General features: G+C 48.7%; 1 protein-coding gene across 1 annotated transcript in view; it reads right to left on the reverse strand.

Annotated features, from left to right (window-relative positions):
- Positions 1-9,087: 9,087 nt before the first annotated feature.
- BPI (bactericidal permeability increasing protein) overlaps positions 9,088-18,083 on the reverse strand; it is a 29,510-nt gene continuing 20,514 nt past the window's right edge. Inside the window, exons 11-15 of the mRNA XM_057702272.1 lie at positions 17,273-17,340; positions 15,089-15,131; positions 12,033-12,096; positions 10,929-11,005; positions 9,088-9,439 (exon numbers count right to left, since the gene is read on the reverse strand). Of these exons, the coding sequence (XP_057558255.1) occupies positions 9,401-9,439; positions 10,929-11,005; positions 12,033-12,096; positions 15,089-15,131; positions 17,273-17,340 (291 nt within the window). The 3' untranslated portion in view covers positions 9,088-9,400. The remainder of the gene's footprint in view (positions 9,440-10,928; positions 11,006-12,032; positions 12,097-15,088; positions 15,132-17,272; positions 17,341-18,083) is intronic.

The following is an 18,083-nucleotide window of genomic DNA, read 5'->3' on the forward strand; positions in this document are numbered from 1 at the left end:
GATCAGGAAGGGGAGGCCCAGTGATTGGAATCTGCTTGCGACACTGCTGGGGTCACGGGTCATACTTAAAATTGCGTCATTGCCTCCCTGGGTGAGAGGATGGGTTGGCCTGGGCCCAGGTGACACTCTCTGTCCACCCTTCCTAGAAAAAGACCCCATGTTCATTTCCAGGAATGCCCGGTTTCCAGGAAGGCCCACTTTTATAGACAAGGAAGCTGAGGCTCAGGGAGGCCCCATCACCCGCTCTAGCTCACACACCCGGCAGGTGGCAGAGCTGGGAGTCAGAGCCAGCTTTTGTAAAAGCCAGTTTATGTAAAAAAACATCTCCTCCTCACTCCAATCCCCATCCCCATCCCCTATGGGAAGACAAGCTTTTCAAGCCTTGCTGGTGGTAAAATTTTCTGGAAGGCAACTTGGCAAATCCTTAAGCACCTGCATGCCTGGTGACCCAGCAATTCTACTTTTGGAACTTGACTCTAAGTACATAATTAAGTCAATGTCAAAATATGTCACTCCAGGGCTTCCTAGGTAGCGCAGTGGTTAAGAATCCGCCTGCCAATGCAGAGGTCACGGGTTTGATCCCAGCTCCAGGAAGATCCCACATGCCACGGAGCAACTAAGCCCGTGTGCCAAAAAAAAAAAAAAAAAAAAAAAAAAGTCACTCCAGTAAGGTGCCCTCTGCTGCTCCGTGTGACATTGGCAAGGCCGGAATGGGGCCCAACCTAAGGTGTTCAACAAAAGGGCACTAGTTACATTAACTATGATACACTTAAAGCGAGGCTGCAAAAATAAATTTATTTCTTGGTACAGAAATATGCTCAGGAAGGGTCTGTTTTCAACGGCATCATGCAGTGAGGTTCTATTTCTTTGTTCTAGTCCCATGTTTGCCAGTCTGGAAAATTCTTAGCAAGGAGGTATGAGGGATTGTTTCTGGTTGGATGGGCAGGATGATGGGTGTTTTAAAAATCTTTTTGTTTGCTGGTATTTCAATTTTTTATTTTCTTAGGATATATTGTATTTGCAGTAAGTAAAGATAATAAAGTTTACTTTGGGGAAACAAAATTTATAGTAGGGATTGTGCTTAATTTGTAGGGATCGCTGCCCTCCCAAAGACTCCCTGTATTTGTGAATTTTGTTCTGCCTCCTCCTCCAAGAAGCCTTCCCCGATCACCCCCATTTTCCTCTGGACTAGAGGAAGGTCCTCCTCTGAGATCCCAGAATCCTTTGCACTTTCTCTATCATAGCATAAACCATTTGCTGCTTTTCTATAATTGTGGTCCTTTGAAAATATGTCCACAAATTCTTTGATACTCTTTCCATCAAAAGGTGGGGTCTCTGTCCCCTCCCCCCGAAATTGGACGGATGTTTGGACTGCCTCAACACACTGACTGTGGCAGGAGAGACAGAGTTTCTTCTCAGTGGGTCATAAAAAGCACTGGAATTGGGGCTCAGATCAGAACTTCCCACGCCCAGCACAGGGAAGCCCACACCAGGTTTCTCTTGTGCCCTGTTTCTATCAGAGTGAGGTTTTGGGGGTTCTCTGTCCCCCCAACCCCCCCACAAGCAGCCTGAGTGCTCCTGAGGGCAGAGCTGAGCCTTGCAAATCCTATTATCCTTCCAGCTTCAGGTGGGAACTGGCAGGAAACCAGCATTCATTGAGCACCTACTATGTGCAGGGCACCACGTTGGTTATGGCCCATGCCTTCTCTCGGCACTACGGCAGCCCTTTACAGTGAGTATTTCAGTCTCCTTTTGAGCTGAAGAAACTCAAGGGGTGAAGTGATTAAGCCATAGTCACCCAGCAGGGGTTTGAACCCAGGTCTGTGAGACACCATTCCAAAGCCATGGTCCGTGACGGCTTCTCTGAGGTGACATGCTGAGCTGAGACCCTAAGGATGAGGAGGAGGCAGCCTTTGGAAGAGCCATGCCAGGCCAGCAGAGAACAAGGACAGAGGCCTGGCAGCAGTGCACGTGGGGGCATCTGCTCCCTGGACTCAGCCTGTGGAGGTGGGGAGGGGTGTTGGGCTAGGAGCCGGGGAACCAAGATTCCGTCTTGGCTCCTGCCGGACCACGGGACCCTCAGCAAGCCTTCTTTCCTCCCGTGCCTCTGTTTCCCTCTGTAAAATGACAGGTACAGAGAAGGTGACTCCCGTGGGCCCTTCCAGCTTGGACACGGGGGAGGACGGTCTGGAGAGTGGGGACCTCTGGGGACACAGATGTTACTCTTCCTCTGGCAAGAGTCTGAGAAGGTCCAGGCTGGGGGCTGTTTGCAGGGGTGGGAGTTCCCACAGCAGTGAGCTTTGGACCTTAGACCTTCCCTGGCCGGCCAGTGTGCCCCATGGCCCCGGGCCCAGTCTCCACCCCCACAGGTGCCCATTCCCAGCTCAAGGTCCCTGCTGGTGACACGGGACCCAGCAGAGGCCCCAGGGAGCTGCATGCTTCCAACATTGGTCAGAACCCCTGGACTTTTCTTCTACCAGGCTGTCCATCCACCTCCAAGAAAGCCAAAACTGCTGTCACTACCTCTACCGTCAAGTCCTACAGCAGAGAAAACGCTCTCTCTGTTAACAAGAATGGTGTTTATTGTGTTCTGATTACAGAAGTCTCAAAAAGAATTTGGAAAATCCAGAATGTAGACACCACAGTACCTGGAATACTGCACAGCACATAGTAGATAATTAAGCAAATGAACATAATGTGGAAAAGTGAACATAATGTGGAAAAGTGAAAGGTTAAGGGCATGGACTCCGGGGCCAGGGGGTCTGGGTTTGAATCCTGACTCTCCCACTGGGTGATCTTGGGCACACTGACTCAGTTTTCTCATGTGTAGTTGGACTCAGCCAATGGGCGGTGGGGCAGGAGGTCAGAGGTCAAGAAGAAAGTGGGGTCAGGGCACTTTCCCTGCTTCCTCCTTGCTTTGGATATCATGTCTGGCTGTGGTTGCATCACTCCTGACACCCCCTCCCCTGCAGCTCCAGGCCCCCACCACCCTAGGCAGGGACATCCCAGCTCCTTTCTTTGCTGCTTCAAGTCTAGGGAGGCTAGTTCCTAGGGGCCGCCCATCCTTCTCAGATTTCTTTAAGCCTGTCCCCCAGCTTTATAAGCAGCTCCTCCATTCAAATCCCAAGAACCATCTGAGCTGGATTCTGGTTTCCTGCATAGTTGGTACACTGAGTATTTCTTCTGCGTTATCGACCTTTTGTAGCAAATGCCTTCCTCTCGTGGAGAGCTTTGAATTCTTTTCCAAAGTCTTCTCAGGTCTTATGTGGAGACAGTAGCCTGTGAGACAGAACTAAAAGTACACAGCAACCCTCGCTCTGCCACCAAGGATGTCTCTAGGGGCCACTTTCCATAAAGAGGTGACATCCTCTTGGATTTTGAAGGTCACATGTGGCTTTGCAGAAGGGAGAGCCAAGAGTCGTCCAAGAAAAGGAAGCAGCATGTGTCAAAACACAGAGTACATGTGATAACACGTGACAGAGGAAGCAGCAAGGAAGCCTGGGTCCTTGTCTAGGCTCTGTTCCTGATGGGCTGTGCAACATGGGGCAAACTGTACCCCTCTCTGATCCGCACTTTGCCTCCAAATGTAGATGAAGTTGTTCGACTAGGACAGTGTTTCTCAGACCCCGGGGATCTCGTTTATTTATTTTATTTTAAAATTTATTTTCAGGGGTAACCTGGTGGTCCAGTGGTTAGGATTCCAGGCTTTCACTGCTGTGGCCAGGGTTCAATCACGGATCGGGGAACTGACATCCCCCAAGCTGTGCAACGTGGCCAAAAAAAAATTTTATTTTCATTTTAATTGAGATATAATTGACATGTATGCTTAACCTGTGTGACATGTTGACTTGATATATTTATATATGGTAGTATGATCACCACTGTAGCATTAGCTGACACCTCTATCACAGCACACAACTATCATTTCTTTTTTGTTGTGAGAACAATTAAGATCTAGTTTCTTTGCAACGTTGACGTTTATGATAGAGTATTGTTGCCTGTAATCACGGTGCTGTGCATTAGACCTATGGGATGTATTTATCTACTAGTTCCAAGTTTGGACCCTTAAACATCATCTCCCCAGTTCCTCCCTCCACCCGGGTCCTAGTAATCACCATTCTACTCTCATTTTTACGAGCTCAGCTTTTTTAGATTCCACATACAAATGGTATCATACAGTATTTATCTTTTTTTTCCCACTTAGTATAACGCCCTCAAGGTCCATGTTGTTGCAAATGGTAGGATCTCCTCCTTTCTCATGGCTGAATAATATTCCATTGTGTATAGATATACAACTTCTGGATGTGGAGATAAGGGAATGCTTGTAGACTGTTGGTGGGAATGTAAATTAGTACAGCCACGAGGGAAAGAGTACCGAAGTCCCTCAAAAAATTAAAAATAGAACTACTGGGCTTCCTTGGTAGCACAGTGGTTACGAATTCTCCTGCCAGTGCAGGGGTTATGGGTTCAAGCCCTGGTCTGGGAAGATCCCACATGCCATGGAGCAACTAAGCCCGTACGCCACAATTACTGAGCCCGTGTGCTGCAACTACTGAAGCCTGCATACCTAGAGCCCGTACTCTGCAACAAATGAAGCCACTGCACTGAGAAGCCCGTGCACTGCAACAAAGATAAAGCCTGCGTGCACTAACGAAGACCCAACACAGCCAATAAATAAAAATAAAATAAATAAATAGTTTTAAAAAAAGAACTACTGTGTGATCCAGTAATTCCACTTATGGATATACATGCAAAGGAAATGAAAACAGGATGCCGAAGAGACACATGCACCCCCATGTTGACTGCAGCACTATTCACAATAGCCAAGACATGGAAACAACCTAAGTGTCCATCAATGGATGAATGGATAAAGAAGTTGTAGTATGTATATATACACCAGACCAGGAATCTCGTTAAACGTAAATTCTGATTCATCACTTTCCTTTGGGAGCTGAGACTGCATTTCCAATAAGCTCCCAGGTGGTGCTGATCTAGGACTGCACTTTGAGAACAAGGGACTAAATGGGCTCCGAGTTCCCTCCAAGCTCAGCGATTCTATACCACTGTTCACTCTTATTTTCAGGGCGGTTTTCTATGACGGTGCCTGAACTCCTGAGCACATTGGCTCTAGCTGAAGAGAAGGATGTTGTGAAGACCTGCCAACCTGGATCTCTTCAGGTACTTTGGACTTTGATATATGTGGCAGTCCCCTCCCCCAACCCAGTCACCTGCAGAGATGTGTGTGTGAGTGCAAACACACTCACACACACACACGAGCTCTGAGGCATGTAGGTTTACAGAAGAAAAAAGATAGTACTGTCGGTGACGATCCAATATGGTTCCAGGTTGTGTCACCTACTTGGGATGCTAGGAGAGCCCCTGGAACAGGGCTGGCCTTGAGGACACACAGCCCCTCACCCCAGGGAGACTCTAAGGAACTTGAAGACCTTCTCAATGTCTCCCTCCACCCCTTCTCTGCCTCCGCAGTTGGCAGCATCTAAAATCCGAGCTGTAGCCTCATTTCACCAGGTCTTAATAGCTTTGGGGACCCTAAGGAGCTTCTGTTAAAATGAAAATGTCTCAGCAAGAAAAGATTCTTTAATATTTGCCAGAGTTCCCTTTATTGGATTCCTTCCCTGGAAGTCCAGAGGGCCCTTGCTTTTACAGATGAGACTGAGGGAGGGGAGACTGGCCACGCTGTGAATCCATCACTGAACCCAGAACTAGCTGGGCAGTGGTTCTCATTATTGGGGTCGCACCCATCCAGGCAGGCAGCCCGGCATCATACTTTGAAAATCATGACAAAGTGGCTTTTAGTCACACAGATGTGATTCAAATCCTAGATCATTTAAAAAATATGTGTTGAGTGTCAGCTGTATGGCAGGCATTGGGACTTGTAACTGTGGCAAGTCAGATACAGTACTTACAGTATAGTGAGAATTAGTGGGTTTATTCACATTTAGTGCCAATGTTGATCACTGCCTGTCCGATCCTGTACCACAAATTTCACGTAGATTTGATTCTCACAACAACTCTATGAAGTGGGTGTTACTATGATCCTCATTTTACAGATAAGATCGAAGGCCAAAGGCTTAACTGCTCAAGGTCACATGGCTGGCAAATAGCAGAGCAGGGATTTGCATCCACAGTGTCTGGGACCACAGCTCCTGCTCCTAACCACCATGCCATGAGCTTACCAACGGAAACACTCGTTCTCCCAACGACCTCATGCCAAAGACGAGGGCAAGGTTTTCCCTCCACTTTTCAGAGGAGGAAATAGAGGATCAGAGAGGTTAAGTACCGTTTGGAAAGTTGTGCAGCCCAGGAGGGGTTGGGTTGATCCCTCTTCTCCTCTCCTCTATAGGGTACCCCTCCTTCCTATTTAAGTCAGGGTTGCCAAAAGGAACCCCAAGAGGGCGATGCTTAACCAGAAGCGAAACTGCTCTGATGGTGAGCTTTTAGGCAGTCCAGAAGGGACAATTCTTTTTTTCTTTCTTAACACCTCTATCAACATTTCACATATCGTAACATTCACCCATTTCAAGTGAACAGTTCAGTGGTTTTTAGTATAGGGTTGGCCAAAAAGATCGTTCGGGTTTTTCCGTTAAAACAAACTTTTTGGCCAACCCTATAAATTCACAGGGTTGTGCAACTCTCACCACAATCTCCTTTTCGAAGATTTTCAGCACCGCACCCCCCTGCCCCACCCCCACCAAAGAAACCCCATACCCATTAGCCATCACTTGGAGCGAGCAGTGCTTAGCCTGAAGGGAGAAGCTGCTCCAATAGTGGTTTTGTAGGCAGCAGGGCAGATGATTTGCCATGTGTTGGGGAATGCTCCTCACGTCAGACCTCCAAACAACTGCCTATTTCTCAGCCATTAGTGAGAGGTCCCCAGGGCGCACTGTGTTCCACTCACCAGTCTTTAGATCCGAGAAATAATTGCACTTTTTTCTATAGAAAGTGGGCCAGAGGCTGCCTGAATGTTTCGGAAAGTAGAGGGTAGGTGTGGGAGGGGGCTGACCATCTCCAGACAGAATGATGGGAGAGGAAGTGAGGGTGGGAAAGGCAGAGTTATATCCCCGTACTTACCAGCTATGCTCCCACCCCAGCCAGAGGGGTCTTTAACAAATGTGAATTAGATTGTGTCCTTCTCCAGTTCAAAACTCTTCAATGGCTTCCCTTATTTTTTTGGAACAAAATCCAAAGTGCTTAACAGTCTTTAAGGCCTCCTGGCCTCACCCCATGCTGTGCTCCCATTGGCCCTCTTCCTTCCAGCCTGCTTCCTTCTGTTCCCATTCAGTGCCTCCATTCACCTTTGGCAAACAGAAAAAGGCGCACCGTTTGGGGGACAAATTAGAGAAAGGGTTTTGTTCCCTCAGCCTGGTGCCTTTTTACAGTGCACGACCTAGGCAACTGAACCCACAGTAGCTCTGCCTTCAATATGCTGAGCCACACACAAACAGACAAGATTTGGACATCTGGGAGGAGTGGAAAGAGCATGGGCTCGGATGGCATAAAGCGCAGGAATCCCAGCTCTGCCATTTACCAGATGCGTAATCCAGGGAGTGACTCAGTCTAAGAGGAGTGAAAAAATCCCAGCCTGGGGGATGGAAAGTGCTGTGAGGATTAAATGAAATCATTAGTGTCTGTGCTTGATCAACATCCCTCCCTACCCCTGTGTGGCCCCAGAGTCTCTACCTCCATTTAACAGAGAATCAATGATGTTAGCAGAAGCATGTGAATTTTTCTTTTAAAATTAAAAAATATATATCTTTTTTCTGCTTTTCCTCACTACAAATGCTTCTCTCCATTTTTACTACCACCAGCCTGGATGAAGTCTGAGTGACAACAGACTCCTAATTTGTGCCCACTCCCTTCCACTCTTGCCCCTCCAATGCTTTCACAAGTCACAGAAAAACATTTTTAAAACCAAATCTGGGGACTTCCCTGGTGATGCAGTGGTTAAGAATCCGCCTGCCAATGCAGGGCACATGGTTTCCATCCCTGGTCCGGGAAGATCCCACATGCTGCGGAGCAACTAAGCCTGTGTGCCACAACTACTGAGCCTGCGCTCTAGAGCCCTCAAGCCACAACTATTGAGTCCATGTGCCACAACTACTGAAGCCCGTGCTCCTAGAGCCTGTGCTTCTCAACAAGAGAAGCCACCGCAATGAGAAGCCCGCGCACAGCAATGAAAAGTAGCCCCCGCTCTCTGCAACTAGAGAAAGTCCATGTGCAGCAACGAAGACCCAGTGTAGCCAATAAATAAATAAATAAATAAATAAATAAATTTATTAAAACAAAACAAAACAAATCTGGTCGTGTCATCCATACCCCACTGCCTGCTTCAAACTCTTCCTCATCCTTCTGGTCTCAGATCAAATGTCAACAACTAAGGAGGCCTTCCAGGAATGCTCAATCAATTTCAAGGACAGTGCTATTAGGACCCATCTAATGGCCTGAGATAGCCACACCTGATTTCCCATGGCAGGAAATGGCCCAAAGTCCCCAAGGAAACTCACCAAGAGTCCAGGGACAGTCTGGGCTGGTGATCTGGCTTCCACACCAGCCTGGAGAGTCATGGGGAAGTACTAATTGCAGCTGAGGATGTGACTGACTAAAAACTCCAATGGTCTCTGTCCCCTGGCCCAGTGTTCTGCTTTGGGCCCAATGGCCAGGCAGGAAAGCACGGCCCAAGAGAGCCCAAGTGTGGGGCAGAGAACACGGGCTGTGCAGGCTAGCTGCTCAACAGCGACACCATTTGGCAGTGGGAGGAACAACAGCCCAATGGACATATCCACCCTACAGACCTCTGCCCGACATTAGGAAGCAAGACCCACTCCCTTTGGACTAAGTAAACCCCAATTATTCTTGGGGATTGTGGAATAAGGGGTGTCCTCAAAAAAGGGACAGTGGGATTTTCTGCTAAGGAAGCTATGTTGGGGCTCAAGAAATTAATGAGAGAACTAAAAAGAGGTGATTGTATCTTGTCTGCACTGAGAATAGGCAGTGAATGAAGGAATGGGCATACGACAATACCACCACACAGAGTTCCACAGAAAAAAGATTTTTTTTAATGTTATGTGAAGCACAAAGAGAAATATTATGATTACAACTGAAATGCAATTCCTGGAGGAAGTGTCCATGCAACCTTTGCCCTTGAGAGAAACTCATAATCCCTAAAATATACCCCATACACTTTTGCAAGGAACAAGATTCGCACATTTAGATCACTTCTGAATCTGAGTTTAGAGAAGTTTGCAAGAGTCTCTGAGTCAAGAGCTAGAGAGGGAAGCCTGGAGAGGGGCAGCCTGTGCCCCACGGGCCTGTCAGGAGCAGGTGCTGACAAGCCCTGCCCTCCCGACATGATTGACAGCCCCCGGCACCTATGGGGACTTCAGCTGTAGTGGACATCTGCAGCGAACAGCAGGAAATCCTGGGGGAGAGATGAGAATGCCGTCATCAGCTGCAAGAGTATACCCCTCATTTGTGAGTGTGGGGATGCTGGGTTTTTAGAAGGAAACTTTGGGAGCCTGTCTGCTGGGAAGGAGAGAGCTGAGCGGGCCTGTCTGTTGACAGAAAGGCAGGAGTAGGGGGTGGGGGGCACTTGGCATCCCGCCCCTGGGGTCTGCACATCAGTGGCTGCCAACGCCCGTGAATCTGTCAGCAGCTTCCCTGGCAGCTGCTTCCTTCTCAGACGTGGAGACCCCTGGGCTGCCGGGAAGGCCTTCATTTGTCATCCCTGCCTCCTGGCAGCCCCAGGGAGCCCTCCTTGCAATCAAGGCTGCAAAACCACTTCTCTTTGGCTCCTCCTGCCCTTCACTCAGAATTTTCAGAAATGAAGAAGTTAAACTGTAGCCATGGGGCCTTTTTTTTTTTATTTTAAGGATGAGCTTGGTAAAATGTGGGGAACGTGGGGGTTGTGTTTCCTCTGCTCACTCAGCTGTTTCTCTACTGTCTCTTAGCCCCAGTAGTTCTCCCGCTAGGTCTGTAGAATCCAGGATTGATGGGCTGGATGTTGGGGGTGAGGGAGAGGGAGGAATCTGGGTAGGGGTTTCCCAGGAGGACCACCAGCTCCATCAGGAAGCCATGGACCTCGGTAAAGAATGCAAGAGTGGGTGATGGTTTCCTTGTAGAGTTATCAGCTTTGTTGGGACATAGTGGGTTTAAGGGGCCTCAGGGTGGAGGCCCCGAGGAAGCCAGTGTATGTACACTTCAGGCACATAAGAAGAGACTGGAAGCCCGGCTGGGTCACTGGGCGGCATAAAGGTGGCTATTGAACCCGAGTTGATGAAAGTGACCAGGGAAACCAAGAGTGGGGGAAGGGTGGAGGCTGGGGCAGGAACCCTGGAGAACTCCCACTGGTAGGGGAAGGAGGAACCAGTAAAGGAGACCGAATGGCCCAGTGGGAGGTGGCTGGAAAACCAGGAGAGGGGGTCTTCGAAGCTAAGAGAAGACAGTATTCCAAGGATGGGGGAAATAGTGTCAGATGCTGTTGGGGGTCAGGATGGGGGAAAGGGAAGAGGAGGCCACCCATTCTGGTATCTTTATCTGCCAGACACTGACTGCGCTTTATACCCCACAAGCCTAGAAGGATACAGGATGCAAAGGAAGGCATGTGACGCATATTGTCAAATATTTAAATGCATCCACCTTATAAAAGAGGCTTTGGGGCCGCCACGTGAGTTCCATTTTTACCGAGGGTAGTGTGGGAGTGGCGCAGCCAATGGTTAAAAGCAGGGACCTGGCTTTGACTTTGGACTTCATGTAATGGTGGTGTGGCTTTTCTGAGTCTTAGCCTCTGTTCTCTCTTTAGTAACAACACCCACCCTCCAGGATTGTTGTAAGGGTAGAAAGCGCTGACGTGGAGGAAGGTGGCTATTATGATGGGAGATTTGGGTGCAAAGGAGAGCTTGGGGACTCACCTGATAAGGCTGAAGCACCAGGTTGTAGAGCTGGATGTAGGTGGGCAGTGGGAGAGGAAAGCCTTTCTGCAGCTTCTCTGCATTGGAGGTTAAGGTAGAGGTTAAGGTTAAGGTACCTCCTCTGCAGGGAGGAGGAGGTAGAGGGAGGGAGGGGTAGGGACCTGAGACAGCCAGCCTGCCAGCTTCCCTGGACCAGTCTGCTGGCTCTGGGAAGAAGGCTGCCCGGAGTCTCCTGCTCTCTCCTCCGCTGTGCTCCAGGAACCCGGGACCCACGCATTCCCTCCCCCTGAGCCCCAAGACCACCCTCCTGAGGATGCCAGCACTGCTGGTGCACACATGGCCCAAGTGACAGCCTGGGCGGCTGCTTGCTGGGCTGTGGAAGTCCCCCAGGGACACGTGATGGATATGCACAGGAAACCCCTCAATGTTTAGGATGAAACCAGAAACTGGTGGTGGCCAGGGGCTGGCTTCTCCATCCCATCACATTCTAGTGGGGAACGCTGGAGAATTCTAAACTCCATCCTGGTCCCCCAGGTCATTATGAAGCTGCATCTGTCAAGGTAGGAGGAGAAGCCAGAGTCTGCATATAAATAATTTGTTGTCTTCCTTTACAGTTTCTCAAAGTTCTACCCACACGGTGGGTGGACCTCTATTACCCCTGGCTCCACAAAGGTCAGGAGTTTCACCAGTGAGTGAGCTGAGTGGAAGCCTTAGCCCAGGTTACTCCTTCTTCCCTGGCCCTTCTCTCTGAGAGTTGGAGAAAGACTGAGAACTCTGGCTTCAGGAGTGGGATCAAATCCCAGCTCCATCTCTTACCTTCTCGGTGACCTAGAACAGCTACCCCTCTGATCTCCCATTTCCTCCAGTGAAAACTGACGACATTACCATCCCCTGTCTCAAGGGGCTGTCTCAAAGACTGGATGGGCACACAGGAGGAACTCAACCCTTGTCCCTGTCCCTTTTTTGGATCAGATGCCATTTGAGGTTCATTTGAGGGGACCACCTCCAGCCCCCACAACTGGGGCTGAGTATTTGGTGGCTTCAGGACCAAACCCCACCCGCTTCCCAGGACTGAAAATCAATCCTTTCTCCAAAGCTCCTTACCGTTAATCTTGGGAAGCACGACGACGGGCACAACAAAGTTCATGGCAGCCTGCAGCAATTCAACCTGGGGATAAGGAGGAGGACGGCACCCACGTCAGGGCACTGTGGCATCAGCTGTCCTCCGTCACCCTCCCTCCCACCCAGGGCAACCTGGCAGCTGGGAAAGCCGCTGAGAGATGGACACAGGGGTGATGTGAAAATTCTGCAGCTCGATCAAGGTCACCGAAGCGACCTCTTTTGCTTTAAAGGTTTCAGATGCAAATCACATTCTAAGGCGGCATGTAGGGGGCAAGGCCCAGGTAAGGAAGGTCATCGCAGAGCATTTAAAAGATTTTTTTCTGATGTGGACCATTTTTAAAGTCTGTATTGAATGTGTTACACTATTGCTTCGGATTTTATGTTTTTGGTTTTTTGGCTGTGAGGCATGTGGGATCTTAGTTCCCTGACCAGGGATCGAACCTGCACCCCCTGCATTGGAAGGCAAAGTCTTAACCACTGGACCGCCAGGGAAGTCCCATCATCACAGAGCGTTTAAACGTGAAAATTTTTGTGTTAGAAAATGCACCTGCTCAGACACTGCAGACTAGAGAGCAACCTTTCAGAGGGCTATTCGGCAAAGTGCATCAAAAGCCTTAAAAATGGGTGTGCCTGCTGGGCCAGCAAACATGCCTCCAAGGCATTTACCCTAAGGAAATGTAGTGCCATAAACAGAACCAAAACAATAAATTAACAGCAACCTACGTGTCCAACAATTGGGGAGTCATCTGGGGGACATGGTGGCATTTTAATAGTGAGAGATACTATGCACCTATTAAAAATGGCATTGTAGAAATAGAAATACCAACACAGATTGTTCATGATCTATTTTTGAGTAAGAAAAAGCAGGCTAATGTATAACAGATTCACTTTGCCGTACAGCATAAACTAACACAACATTGTGAATCAACTCCAATAAAAATAAAAACTCCAATAAAAATTAAAAAAAAGAAAAAGCAGGCTTCAGAAACCACATAATTCTATTCTGTTATTAAATATGCATAGAAACAAGTCAGGAAGGATATACTCCAAATTACTAAGTAAGTGGTGAAAACAGAAATGGTTTTTATTCTTATTTTTTTGTTTTACAAATCTGTACATTCCATATGTTTTGCTTTTGCAATAATAAAAAAATTCAGAAAGAATGTAACACCCTCAAGATGATTGCCTGTAGTGGTGACATTTACAACTTGTAAATATGTACATTTTTGTTTCTGGAACAATTGAGTTTCCTTCCCCAGGCTGTAATTCCCTGGGCTCATCAAATGTGGCGTCCTTCTTCCCATGCATCTGGGAACTTTAAATTTTTATTTTCTGCAGAAGCAGAAGTCAGTTACTGAGTCTAGCTGCCACCATGAGAGCCTTGGCTCCAGTAAATCCATGAAAATACAATGAAGTTTCTTTGGGCCCTTCTGTTTGTTGTATGTAATCTTATCAGATGGAAATGCCTGGCTGGATTTCTTTTGGATGTGGAGGGGATGTTGGGACTGACTTCAGGGCGGGGTGGCTTTTAAGGCACCCACTTGGTAGGGATCTTGGGGAGCATCTCAGAGATCTAAGGAAATGTTCTCCAGAGGTTTAGCAAGAGGCTCTCTGGAACATTCGGGCCATGTGCCGTAAGACGCTGTGGACAGAATTAGCACACCGTGGCCTCTAATGGAAGTCACAGGAGTGATGTCCAGTCAGGTCGGCTGCTGAAGTACATTTGACCTGTTATCCAGGGGCAGCTCCTCACCAGTGCCGGAGGGTGGGGGCGGGGGAGCAGCCGAGGTGAGTCTGTTTGATGATGGTCCGTGATTTCCGGTAGTGGAATCATCTGCTTGGACTGGCCAGACATCTGCACCTCTCCCTCCCACCTGCCCTCTTCCATCTCTAAGCAACTCTGCCATTCATTCACCCAGTTGCTCAAGCCAAAAATCTAGGAGTCATTCTTCATTGCCTTTTCCCCCACCACACACATCAAATCTCTCACCAGGTTCTAATTCTACTTCCAAAGCATGTCTCCAATGCACCATCTTTCTCCTTCTTCCTGGCCTAGTCCCAGCCTCCATCATCTCTCACATGGGCAAATGCACCTGCCTCCCCACAGATCCACATGGTCCGACTCTCCTCCCCCGTGATCTATTCCCCCCATCCCAGCCAGGCATCTTTTATAAAGTATAAGTCAGATCATGTCACCCCCTGCATGAAACAGTTCACTGGCTTCTCACTCTCCTTTGAGCACAATCTAGTCTAGCCCAGAAGGCTTGGGGCAAGCCAGCCCCTGCCTGCCTCTGCATGCCCGCTACTTGCTTTCTCCAGCCACATCGCTTCCCTCCATTCTCCAAACATGCCAAGCTTTTTCACCACAGGGCCTTTGCCCCTGCTTTTCCCTCTACCTGCAACAGATCTTCACCTTGTAGCCTCCTTCAGCCCAAATATCACCTCCCCAGAGAGGCCTTCCCTGATCACATGGTCTAACCCTTTACCTCTCCCATCACTTTCTACCCTACCTCCACTTCGTTTTTCATAGCACTGATCTTGACTGAAATGATCATCTTTATTTCTTATTGTCTGTTTCTCCACTACAGTGTAGGTTCTAGAAGGAGTCACTTGTCTAATTCATCAGCACATTCCCACACCTTAGGAACAGTGCCTGCAGGTATTCAATAAAGTAATGAACTTATTCATTCAACAAACATCTGTTGAGCAGATTTTCTGTACCTGACTGTGCACATTTAATCCCATTTAAAATTTACCACACTAACTCAGGAGGAAGGGATTATCCCTGATTTGTGGGGAAGGTATGAAGTTCAGAGAGGGGAAGTGACTTGCCCAAGGGCCACAGTTAGTAAGCTTGGAGCAGCAATTCCAGCTTGGGTGTCTGTGACTGCAAAGCGCCCCACATCATTACTTCACATGCAACTTATATGCAAATAAACCAGTGGCCTATTGAAATGATGCTATGAGCCCAGTTGGCCCGCAGGACAGTTATCTCAAGATCAGTAGAAGGAAGGAGCCACCAACGGCCTCAGACTCACCGAGAAGGGGCCGACATCCGAGTGCTTCAGTTCCAGGAGCAGCCTGTGAGAAGGGGAGAGGGATGTTGAGACCACCATTTGCCTGACCCATGTTAGAGTTCAGTTGCTGGGGAGAAGGACCCCACTCTGGTGGATGCTGTCTGGTTTCCCCATCCTGTATCCATTTCCCCTTTCTGTGGTGACAGCCCCCTGATTTTTCCTTTCGCACAGTCACCCATTCCCTACATTATTAATGTTGGGTTCTGGGGTGGGCTGGCCAAAGGGCAGAGTCTACCTCCCCTGCCACAGTGATTGCTTCCAGGATCGACCTCTAGCCCATGCTGGTCTAATGAGAGCTGGTCCCAGGACTTCTGCTGGAAATATTGGGAGTGAGGTATTCTCTTTCCTCCAGCAAAATTAGGGAGATGTTGGTGACCATTTTTGCCACCACTTGGTGACAGCCTGCTGGGAAATGAAGCCAGTATAGGGGATGGCAGAGCCGAGAGATGAAGAGAGTCAGAGGCCTAAGGATATCATTTGAGCACCCGGATCCACAGTTGCCTGAAACCCTTGGACTTTTCAATTATTTGAGTCAATAAACAATCCTATATTTACAGACTTTATGGCATCTCAACAATGATCTAGAAGAAAGGTAAATAAATGACTATTTATTGAACCCCTATCATTCACTATGTTGGGTCCTTGGGATTCCTATAATACCCAAGAGGCAAGTGCCATCACACTTCCATTTTACAGGTGAGGTCCCTGACACTCAGAGAGGTCAAGCAGTCTGCCCAAGGTCACACAGCTAACAATCAGCCAAGTAGAATTTCAAACAGTTCTCCCTGATGCCAAAGCTTTGGTTGTCTCCAATACCCTACAAAGCTTGAAAACCCTTGCCCCATGGACTCTCACCATCCCCCTCCGTGCACATTTTAGAAAGTCTGTGCTCAGCCATCACCCAGCTGTATTTTCTCCAGCTCCTCTACTTGAGAGGCCCACGGGTGTTTCCAGGAAAATTAAATCCACATGTTTCCAAAGCAGTAACACTTGTCAAAATGATGCCAGGAGAAATAAGCAGCATGTAAACCTCAGGAGCCAAACTCAAGGTTAAGAAGGACAGCTCTGTGCCAGGGAAAAGGCAGAAGCAGGAAAGAATGTGGGTCAGGACTCAATTTAAACAGTGTGAAAGTGGTGAAGAGGTAGACGCCAGGTCGGAGTGCCGGGGTCATCACATCTACTCTGTGTGTCTCTCTGTCTCTCTCCCTGTCTCTCTCCCTCTTTCCTTCTTTTGTGTCCCTCTGTCTCTCTGAGAGTCTCCCTGTTAATGTGTCTCTCCATTCATCTGTCTTTCTCTCTCTCTTTCTCTGTGTCTCTCCCTCCCTTCCTTTGTCTCTCTCTCTCTGTCTCTCCATCTGTCTCTGTCTCTTTCAATGCCCCGCCCCGTTCTGTGTTTCTCTTTTTCTGTATGCCCCTCTGTTTTTCTCTTTCCCTCTTGCTTACAGAGCACTTACTATATCCCTTGAAGTGTTCTAAACACAACACATTAATACCTCATTTCACCCTCACAATGATGCTGTTGGCAAAGAACGATTATTGGGCTAATTTTACCAGCCAGGGAAACTGGCTGAAGTTTGGAGAGTTCCGTGCATGCCAAGGTGAGCTGCATCTCAAAGGCAGCAGCCTCAACATCAGAGCTCACATTCTTAACCACAACCTCCTCTGCTGGGATCCCAACCCAGGCACGGATTCCAGGGTCTCTCAGCAGGAGATGGCTGACAAAGTCCCAAGGATGGGTGTGAAGAAGTTGCAGTGGGTTTCCAAGTGCCAAGGAAGGCCAGGGAGGTGGGGTGGGTGGGGGCTGGAGCAGAGTCCTCAGCTGGCACTGCCCAGCCACGAGTGGGCCTAGGATGGGGTGGGGGGCTGACCTGGGACGCAGGGCTTTTCAGCTCTAAAACCGGGACACTGCAGACAAACAGAGATGGTTGATCACCCTGTGATGTACGGTCTTGGGCAAGTCACTTCATCTCTGCACATCAGTTTCACGGTCTGCAGAATGGGGATATTGTGCCCACCACGCACTGTTTGAGGCTTACATGTGATGGATAAACAGGAAAGCTTGGCACATCGTAAGGTCATTGCTGGCCCGTGGGCACCAAGAACGGACGGGCAGCCCCCTTGTGCCGTGCCCACGGGCCCACTTACTTGTCCAACCGGAGCTCTCCAATAAGTCTGTCAGACCTGACACCAACATCCACAGAAACGTTCGTGTTCTGCAAAGAAACAATCCAGGAAGTGAAGTCCCCTGACCCAGGGGCTGGGGACTCTGCGAAGCTTCTAAGACTGGAAGGTTGGTTTCACCAAGGCTCGGCAGCGGGGCCCACACTGCTGGGTCATTCCCACAGAACCCGCAGAGGACAGGACTCTTTCTTTTGCAAACTTTGTGCTTGTTAATGAGTCCTGGATGGTCAACCAACTACCATTTCCTCCCTCTGCTTCTGAGACCATTTCAGCATTCCCAGGCCACTCCTGTGGGCTGCAGGAGACAGGCTGTGGAGTGGAGTGCAGGCCAGCCCTATTCTCACAGGCATTCACTCACATATTCCTACGACAAATGTTTACAGAGTCAGAAAACCAAGGTTCCCAACCTCAGCTTTCCTGCCCACCGTCTATGTGACCTCGGGCGACGCCCTCAGAACCCACTGAATCTGCAAAGTGGGGAAAACGGGTCTCAGCTTGAGACTGGGCAGACCCGAGTACCCCCTGGGGGGGAGAGTCTGGCCCTCACCTCCAGTGGCCAAAGTGGGTGCCACCAAATGTTCATGGAGTGACAGAGTGATCAAATGAATGTATGTACAAATCAACAATGGAATAAACAGAAATGAACAAATATACAAATGAATGATCAATTGCACAAAGGTATAAGGAAATGAATAAGTGAATAATGGAATCAACGAATGCACATATGAACCAGCAAAGACATGGTATATTTCAAGTTAGCAGTCAAATGAATAAT

Source organism: Hippopotamus amphibius, chromosome 12 (assembly GCF_030028045.1).
Source record: "Hippopotamus amphibius kiboko isolate mHipAmp2 chromosome 12, mHipAmp2.hap2, whole genome shotgun sequence".
Taxonomy (NCBI): Eukaryota; Metazoa; Chordata; class Mammalia; order Artiodactyla; family Hippopotamidae; genus Hippopotamus; species Hippopotamus amphibius.